At 32.8% G+C, this 10,124-nt stretch overlaps 1 protein-coding gene across 1 annotated transcript; it reads right to left on the bottom strand.

The window, feature by feature from the left end:
- Window positions 1-230: 230 nt before the first annotated feature.
- Window positions 231-8,267, bottom strand: LOC127126444 (rhomboid-like protein 20). Its single transcript, XM_051055373.1, has 8 exons — window positions 8,090-8,267; window positions 7,857-7,957; window positions 7,472-7,612; window positions 7,244-7,310; window positions 3,165-3,316; window positions 2,980-3,081; window positions 921-1,046; window positions 231-752 (listed from the first exon to the last, which is right to left on the bottom strand). Exons 1-8 carry the CDS (start codon window positions 8,112-8,114, stop codon window positions 585-587), a joined length of 882 nt encoding a protein of 293 aa, XP_050911330.1. The 5' UTR covers window positions 8,115-8,267; the 3' UTR covers window positions 231-584.
- Between the last annotated feature and the right edge of the window lie 1,857 nt (window positions 8,268-10,124).

The following is a 10,124-nucleotide window of genomic DNA, read 5'->3' as shown; positions in this document are numbered from 1 at the left end:
TCTTAGTGCAAAAATACAATGCATGTGTCATTTGTCCTAACTACTACTTTTGACGTGTAATTTTTTCATTTAAAAAATTATTAGTTTGATAAATAGTTTGAAAAAATAGTTATTTTAGTATTTAATTTTTTAAAAAATCTCACATTTCCCTTCGCAAATATATTGTTGATTTAGATTTATTTAGTGCGTGAAAGGATTGGGTGATAATAGATGAAAACTCAAATAGAAAGTAAGCAGAACACATCAGAGTGACATTTTCCCAGGCTTTGTTTGCTAATGAGTTAAAACAAAAACTGCATAGAACAATATCTCTAGTAGAATTATACGCATGTTCTCCATATGTTTCAAGTAATTTGTACAGGCTCCTAATTCTCAATGATCTATTAACACCAGTACTAAAATGGATATATCTAAAGATTCAAGTTAAGGTAGGAAAAATGATCCTCAATAGGAGGTGGAATATTTGAGGAAGATGATAAGATGAATGCCTCGATCCTCCCATGAAAATTAGTAAATTTCCAATACTTGTTGTGGAATGGCCTTCCATCTATCAATCCAGAACAATCCATCTTTTGTTTATGCAATTAGTGAGCCTGTGCTTCCAGTAGGATGTTTGTCGCCACATTCACATCATTTCTTGCCTGCACTAAGGCTTGTCTTGCAGAATTCCTGTCAAATCCCATTGAAACAAGGGTCGCAATTGAGTCCTCCGATGGTTCTACTGCAGAATGCATTGGAGCATGATAGTTTCTCTGCAAAAAGAATCCAGGTTAATATTACATGGAAGCTTATTATGTACTCTGGCTATAGAGGTGGATGTGGATCGAGTCACATCTATCTCAGGCAAATTTTGTGAGTCAAGAAAGATGGGCGAATCAAACCAAAAAAAGAAGAAGTTATAAGCATGAAGTAAAACTTGCCTCCATTTGGTGAGCTGGGTAGGATGGTACATTGCCCAAAACATTCCTCGTTGGTGTTGTGCGTGGAGGAGTCCCCATAGATGGCAAGGAAATTCGTGAAAAGAATGATGAAATGAACTCCGGGAACTGTAATGTAAGATCATATAAGCACACAAAAGTAATGACAAAAACTTCCAGTAATCATTTGAAATTAATAATCTATGCTGCATAGTTGTTTAAATATGTATAGGGCAAAGTAGAGCAAACTAGAAAATGAAAATAACAAACACCAGTCTAATCATAAAAATGCTGACTTCTTCCATGGTTATTAAATTTCATAATAATAATAATAGATGATTGAAGGTAATATAAAGAACGTAAATAGACAACATAGCAGACTTGCATGTAGACAAGTAGGAAGAACAAAATTGAGTCCTATTGATAGCTAAACGCAATTGTAACTATTATAACCATATCTTAAACAAGAACATGATTCCCCAGCTTGCGTTTGATTTTACAGCTAAAAGGGAAGCCAGCACCTAGTCTTAAATCTATGTAGTGTCCATGAAGAATGATGATGGATTTGCTAAGTTACAAAATGCATTGCAAGAATTAATTGTCAAGTGGGTCTTAGAGGCAGGCAATCAACTAATGCTTCTCATAAGAAGGAAACTTGGCATCTACTAAAGTTATCAAAAACAGATTGCAACAAATAGCGGAACACCAAAAATTCGCTATGTGAAATAGCATATAGCGTTTCAGGCTTAATAGGGGACGCCAATTGAAAGAAATCAATTATATATATAAAAGGCCTGTTGCATACAAATAATGAAGGGAACGGAGGCAGAGCATAGCTTACATTTTGATAGATTTACATATAACAGTGACTATACGAGCCAAGCTCATTGACTCTTCAGTTTTTCTATTTAAAAAATAGGTCCTATCTCCTTTTCTTACTACTGCCACTACCATCAGCTAGCAGAAACTGGAACAGCGGATGCCCTAATAGCAAAACTATGATAGCGACACAGTTTTCACAGTGGCCTCACCAAAATCGACTATGCTATAGCGCCATAGTGCCACTATAGCTGCTACATGACAACACTCCACTGATATCTTAAAGATTTCAAATTTGGTTTTACCTCTAAGAAACAATGTTGAATGGAACTGATTATAAAGCCATGGGTGGGGTAATTCTTATTATGATTTTTGCATGTTAGACTTTAAAAAGTTCAACAACTACAATTATGCGATCAAATAGTTTGCAATTAGCATTCAAGATTGCATGATGTGTGTAACTCCATACATAAGGTAGATTAAATGAATCTATGCACCTATTGCATTTGCATTAACATGTTGATATTGTTTAAGTATTAATATATGTATAAAACTTGATATAGGAAATGACGAGAACCAATTTGACCAGTAAATTATCAGTAATTGATAAGTTGATCTTACCAAACTATTTTAGTTCTAACTAGGGGTGGCAAACAGGCGCCCGCCCCATTTAGGCCCGCCGTGCAAAAGTCGGCAAAAATGGGGCAGTGCGGGTGTAGTTTAGGGTGTGGGCCTAAAACATTGGCCTGTCCCGCGAAAAAATGAGGACGGGGTGGGGAGAGCATGCGGGCCTTGCACCCCCAAAACCTAAAAACTGCAAAAGTTATTATTAATTCCCGCAAAACGGGAATGCCTGGCGGGCCGGGCTTGTTTTGCCACCTCTAATTCTAGCAACTTTAAGTGTGGCATCAAATAGTTGGCACGGGCTTTAGTGTGAAAAATATTTCATTTTAATCTAAATGTTGAAGCATATCAATTAATGAATGGATTACAAAATTATCTTGAATGAATATGAAATTATAGAAGCTTGATATGAACGATCAAAGCTTCCAACCCAACATTGATGTTTAGGAAATATTCATCCAATAAGTTGATATAACTGGAGTAAGATTGATTCTGATTTACATGTCAACAAATTCTGACCATATATTTGTACATGAATATTCCTTTGGGAAAGCTTGTGTCCATAAAAACATAGTTGCTAAGAATAAAACGAAACCTCAAACATCAAACATAAAGTTACCTTTGCTTTGCGGATATAAAAAACATTCAAACGGTAAAAGGAACCAGCAAGGATGCCACACACCCCTGGTAAGATGGACCTTTTCCATGATGACAGTAGAAGCTGCAACAAAATTAGTTTTCATGAGTTGAATGGTTCTAGACATGCCTAAGTTATATAAGCACCCATAAATAAGTTCTACTAACCTGAAGACCAGCTAGATATATGAATGACTTATCTGAGAAGTGGAAACCAAATAAACGGAACCGTGTCGAAACGGGAATGTCAAAGAAAAAGGGTACAAACGAAGCAAATATAAGGCCATAAGGTCCAGGAGTGACTGGGGTTGCTGAAGGATCTGCAAAGAGTGAATGTAACACATTCAAAATAAGAATGAAACATTACTGCATTAAAAATAACAAATGGTCATAACTTAAAATATCAAGGTCCAGAAAGCCACGTAACTGACTTAAATATAAAATATGGAGCAACAAATTGCTTCATCAAATTATAAAAAAAAAAATCAGTATCCCCAGGTTACACTGTAAACTATTCCATCAAATTCTTGCATAATATGCATGGGCTATTTGGCACTGTATAATAAGGCAGGTTGTGCATATACCATTCAAACTTGATGGAACGATTTCATCATAAGTGATTGGATTCGAATACAAAAACAAGCTCGTACTTGAAGATTAAAGGTAAGACAGGGCTGGGAAAATTTAAAGCTTAAGTTTATAGTACTTGTATCACCACGAAACAAATATCTTTTCATACATTCTATTGGAATTTCCACCTTCATTGCGGCCCACTCCTAGTCGCCTAAATTGCAGCATTGTGTTGGGTTTGAAGGAGTGGATTTAGTGTATTGCTTAGAGATATGACATGTGTTGTGTTTATATTATAAGTGGGGGCAATCTTCACCTTCCAAGTCGGTTATGGAGGGATGAGTTAGGCTCAACCCACACATTCTAAGACATTCAAAAGAACTACTTTCCAGATGAAGATGATTCGGTACAGAGTTGTCAATTGTGGATCGCAGAATATCGTGGTTTGTTCAAATTCCGCTACTCAACAATGCTATAGCACCACTATAACCGCTATTTTACAATATTTTATACTAAATAGCGTATCACGGAACAATACCAATTTGTTCAAATTCCGCTATAGCGATAAAGCCGCTATTCAACAACACTGATTTGGTATTTACAATATTGTCAATTGTCACATCATTTCTGACTTCAGAGCCAGATGAATAATGTTAGCCCTTGCGATAAATGCAGATGCAGCAGTCTAAAGATGTTAGTCAGGAGTATGCCTAAGAGTTGTTTTATCTCCAAAAAATTTCATCATGTGAAAGACTTTTGGCATAAAAAATACATAATAAGGTATGTATCCACTGCACAATATGCCTGAATTCAATTTAACAGAGAAGAATTGGAGCCACAAAAAACAAAATCTTGGCCTTTGGTCAAACAGGCTGCAGCCCCATGTCAAGAAACTATTGGAATACAACAATAAATAAACAGAAGTACTTTCCCACTGGATCATGTTTGTCTTGTTTGGGCACTCATCAATCATAACATTTGCATCTTCACAATAAGCTTTGTACTGGCTAGCATTCAGTTTTGTACAACACCTCACGTCTTAAACCATAGTCCTATATACTAGGAGGAAAGAAGGAATGATTCAATCCCCAGAAATGTGTTCTCAAACTACTCAGGATCCTATGTACCATACCTTTGATTGCTTGTATATAATCAATACAAAATCCTTTATTTTTCTGAGTCTTCCATAATACTTCTCTTGGTAGGAAAAGAGCGAAGATATAGTACAGAAAAGAGAAAAAAGAAGGAAAGATTTAAAATTCTATTGACTCTCCAATGGAATTTCCCTTCACACTGCTATTACAATTTCAACAAAACAATTCCTACCATGACTTCTTCTCCCTATTTGCACTCAATATTTTAAGTATTAAAGGTTTCAATCCCCTTCCCTTTCTTTCTATAATACATTCTTAACAACAGTTACTGGGCTTCTTGATCCTTAACAATAACTTACTGTATGCTTATTACAAAAAATATATATAAAAAAATAGGGCCTGAGCCATGTCAGATAGGCTCTGAAGCATGGGTACTCCATTTTAGATAAAGTACCGGTACCAGGTACTTACCGGGTACCGGTACTCGTACGGTACGCACCGAAGCCGTACCAATTTTTTTTGTTTTTTTTTAAGTTGGTACACCAACCGGTACACATTAGCGAAGCCGTACCAATTTTTTTTGTTTTTTTTTAAGTTGGTACACCAACCGGTACACATTAGGTACCACATACCCAAATTTTTTAAATTTTTTCGGATGATATAATTTGGGCTTTTTTTCCTAAGTAAAAATTAGGTTAATTATTCTATTTAGAAATAAAAAAAGTTCTTTCACAACCAAGTTCTTCATCTTCTATGGAGAGAAATTGGAGCACAATTAAATTTATTCACTCATTGAAAAGGAATAAACTCAATTTAAAGAGGGCCGGAAATTTAGTTTTTGTTTAAACAAATCTCTGTCTTCTCATATTAAGGTTTATAATGTTGGAGCAACAAAAATGTGGGATATTGGTGGAGATGAATGAGATCTATTTGATGTAGTTGATATTTTTGAAGTTGTTAGCCTTTCTCTCGATAAACTTTAACTAGAAGCCGTTTGATAGAGATATAGATGACGAGGTGGGCCTTAACTATGGACCTAGGGTCTATACTAGAAGAAGGGGTCAAGGAGTAAAAGAATAGAGGCAATAATTATAGGAGTTTGTTACTATAATTATGGGAGTTTATTATAATAATTATAGAAGTTTGTTACGATAAAATAGGGAAGAGAATAATCAACTAAGTTTGTGTCTATAAAATAGGAAAGGAAGGGAGGGAAGTAGGTATCTAATTATTCTATTAGGGTTAAGGATCACCATCTTGGTGAGGGAAGCACTGTGTACTTAGGGGCTGATAGATATTCTCTATCAGTTTGTTATTTTCTTCATTGCTATTTCTATGTAATTGTTCATCCGCAATAATACAATTACGGCATTCTTTCACTATTCTATTCATAAATTCATTGTCACTCACAAATTCATATAAGAACCCATCACCGTTCTTTTTAATGATATCATGATTTATGAATATTTTTTAAGTGTAATTTATTTATGTTATTGTGCAGATATTAACTTTTTTTAAGTAAATTGTTTTATAATTTTAATGTTTTTGTTGTTATTTAAACAATATAACACCTTTGTTATTTTTATAATTGTATTTTAAAAAATTACACTAACATACCCGTACCTTAATTTTTCTAAAAATGTCGTACTCCGTACCAGTACCCGTACCGAGTACGTACCCGTACCTATGGAATGCTGAAGATAGGTCTTTTTTATTTGTCCAATATCTCTCTCACTCTTCACGACAAGTAAATTGTTCTTGTGGTCAACCTCCTCGGTAAAAAATCAAATTAAGATTTTGTAGTGTATCTTGTCGTAATTTCTACTAATTACCCCTTTCCGCAACTTCATAATACAGTTCATGAGATAAATTCCTTATAATTTGCATAGTTTGGAAGTCAAGTTCATAAAGATATGGATTAAAGTATTTCTACCTCGCTCGTCATAAATCATCTTAGATATCAATTTCATTAAACAGCTATTTGATGTGAGTAATCTTATACAGTCCTATCCTCTTCCAATCTATATCTCAGACTCTCATGTATAAATAAAATATCTAGTCCAACTACCTGGCAACTGTCTATTCTCTTTGATAATTCACTTGCCCCAGACTCCTGAATCCTAGGATAAAAGGTGTAATTTTAGCCCTTCTTTCTGGTGAATAGCCTATCTAAGTGCAATAAAGTCCTATGGCCTCCAACTACCAACCTGTGAAAGTAAATCTTCACCCTTTCATTGATATTTTGCTTGTAACCAAGATATTTCCCTCTTTATAAGTTCTAAGTTGTATCAATATTAACATTTCATTTAAAGGTAAGTTCCTCATAAACATATAACCATATATCCCCCCATATGGGTTCCTCACTAAATCAGCATTTGAAAAGGTTTGCCAAACGCAAAAAGAAAACAAAAAAGACATAAAGAAAATATCATAAGATGATACCAACTACCAAGAAAACTCGCGACACTAACAGAACATAAATGATATGTACAACTAAATGTATGTATGGAATAAAATACATCACAATAAAATAACATGCATATAAAAAGATTGATCAAAGTTAAGAGGTACCAAGAAGAATACCTTTTAAAATTGCTACAGCAAAAACCTCAAACAGTAGTGAAGCTAATACAGAGAACACAATAAACACCTGCATAAAGGGTGCATAAGAGATTTCAAAACCCCATACAAGTTACATTCAGAATAGTAATTACAAACATAAAAGAAACATTACATCAGCCTGAACTTTGTTCTGAAAACATATATAACGATTGCAATCAAATCTTAAATATAAACTAACAAGTTACTTACTGAGTATTTATTGGAACCGATTTGTCTCTCAAATACCCTGAAGTAATATAGCAGATATAATCCAAACATCAACTCCGGTGTTGATGTAAAGGAAAATAACGACATAATCAACTTCCAAATGCGAAGCTTTCCAAAAATATCCTACAACAAGAAGAAAAACACAATTCAAATCTACATAGTAAAGGCATAAAAGCTCAAACCCACACCAATTGAAATTTCACCTAAGATTAACCCTATAACATAATCACAATTCGACATACCATTCATTCCATACTACTTAAAATTAAAATAAATCAAAAATATTAACTAAAAATGAGGGTATACCTAATACAGTTAATCTAATTACATGAAAATAAATCGAAAAAAATAAAATTCAAATCGGTACCTGATACGACAACCCCAAAGTGTTGAAACGACCTTGGATCCCAAAGAAGATTGAGAAAAGCGCTGAGGCGATGATGAAAGCCCTTGTGACAGGAGCATTTGCTGTGAAACACAATCATAATAAAGCATTTGAATTTGAGTTTGAATGCAAATCGGAAAAAAAATTGCAAAAAAAAAAGTGAAAAAGAGAACTGAAAATCGAAAATTGAAGTGGCAGAAGGGAAGAAAACGCACTGAAACCAGATGGGCCTCCGTTCATCTTGGCAGTGAAGCAGAAAGCAACGAACTTTTCTTCTTCGGAAATTTCTGGGATTTTTTTTTCCTCTTTTCGGTTGAAACTTGCGTCTATTCAATTCCTTCTGTTCTTTCTTTCTAATTTTTGGGTTTTTTCTCGTTTAACAAAATTACTTTCAGCTTAAATATACTTTTCTCCTTTCTCTTTTTAATAATTTAATTTAAAATTTACATTTATACGTAGAGATTAATTATTATATATTGTCAGTTGTAAAAAGTTTTATACCGTCGATTCATCATCATCATCCGTTTGTATTACTTTATAGATTTATAAAATAAAAGTCAAATTTTTTTTAATATCCGACGCCTATGATTAACTGACGGTATAAAATCTTTTTACTCTGATAGTGTATTTCAATTAAATTCTTATATGGATTTCAATTTAATATAATGAATCAATTGATGTGTGCATAATATGAAGGGAAAGAACCAATGAAAAATGGACACATAGGATGCGATTGCCTGTTTGGAATCTTCAAAGGTGGATTTCTAGTCCTAGCTACCAATAAATGATTTTTTAATGAGTAACTACCAAATACTACCAATATATGATGAGGTGGGCATGAATAAACAAATGATTATTTTTTAAAATTGTTTAAAGGTATATTTTTATTTAAATTTTCATTTTGCTCATCTTTATTTAAATTATTATAAGGTATATTTTTATTTAAATTTTCATTTTGTTCATTTTTATTTAAATTATTATCATTGTTTTGATTATTGATATTTATTTATCTAGAACGATAAGACATTATGATATTTGATTTATAAGTTATAGAAAATTTGACATAAACTAATTACATTATATCTCATTTAAGTGTTAATTTGTTGATAATAAATTATACACATTTAACAAATAAATCGGATGATCACTCTAATATTTGTGTTATAGTTTATTGGGATTCTTAGCTAATAAATCTTTATAAAAGAAATGCAAAAAAAAAAAAAGAATAAAAGTGCATGAGAAAAGTAAAAGAAATAAAGACTACGTTACTGGAGTCTAATAATAAGAAGAGATGTATGTGATTAGCAATCATCAAATAGGTGAAATTGTTATCTTTGAATGTACATAGATGTGTAATCTATTTTGGATGTTTTTTTAATGGAAATGAAATTCGCATTCGATCCTTTCTCTTGTTATAGAAAATTGAAGATTAACTCCCTTTTGTATGAGCACTACGTAACATTTAACCACTTTATCACCCTTCACGCCGCTTTCACAAGTTTTTCCTTTGACCATTTCAGATGACTTCTCTTTAGATTTGTAACTTTCTTTAGCTATTTTATCACTCGTGGTGTATTTGAATTCTGGTTTAGCAACATTTCGAGGAATATCAATAATGTTTTAATGGAAAACTATTTTTGTTGACTTCGAGGAGATTTTAATACTTCGGGTTTGAAGCTTTGAACCTTACACGTAATAGAAAGTGTCACACATTTCTCACATCAACATCAAAACACTAGGCAAATATGTGAAATTTGATTCAGATAAAACAAGAAATTCTTTTGTTTTATTTTCTTGGAATATGAAGGTCAATTTGAGGGGACGTCTGCACAGTGGCGACAATAATGAAGGGTCAACAGTTAAGGTGAACCTGTCAATTATAGGTGGAAGCTTGGATATGTCATGGATAAGAGATTGGTGTTCAACTTGATCTTACTCATCATTGTTAAGAAAATAAATCAATTGATATTAAAATGTCAAACACTTGTGTTGAGGATAAATATTTTTACTTCCAACAAACAAACTTGGTGGATCAATCTAGGATTTAATTTAGATCAAATTGAATTCTTAGTTGATAAGTTTATTTGTCTAAGTATTTGTTACGTTTGAATGACTTAATAATAGTTTATGTTTTTAGCAGTCACGAGAACTATAAAACAAAAGCAATAAAAATTATATATATATATATATATATATATATATATATATATATATATATATATATATATATATATATATATAATAGTGGGG

This window comes from Lathyrus oleraceus, chromosome 3 (genome assembly GCF_024323335.1).
Source record: "Lathyrus oleraceus cultivar Zhongwan6 chromosome 3, CAAS_Psat_ZW6_1.0, whole genome shotgun sequence".
NCBI lineage: Eukaryota > Viridiplantae > Streptophyta > Magnoliopsida > Fabales > Fabaceae > Lathyrus > Lathyrus oleraceus.
Note: the sequence above shows the minus strand (reverse complement) of the source record. Positions and strands in the feature narration are given on the sequence as shown.

Coding starts and splice junctions, on each gene's coding strand:
- LOC127126444 (XM_051055373.1), bottom strand. CDS start 8,114: ATGAACGGAGGCCCATCTGGTTTCA. Junction 7,311..7,471: donor TCGGTTCCAATAAATACTCA/GTAAGTAACTTG, acceptor CCCTTTATGCAG/GTGTTTATTGTGTTCTCTGT. Junction 1,047..2,979: donor TTTATATCCGCAAAGCAAAG/GTAACTTTATGT, acceptor CTTACATTACAG/TTCCCGGAGTTCATTTCATC.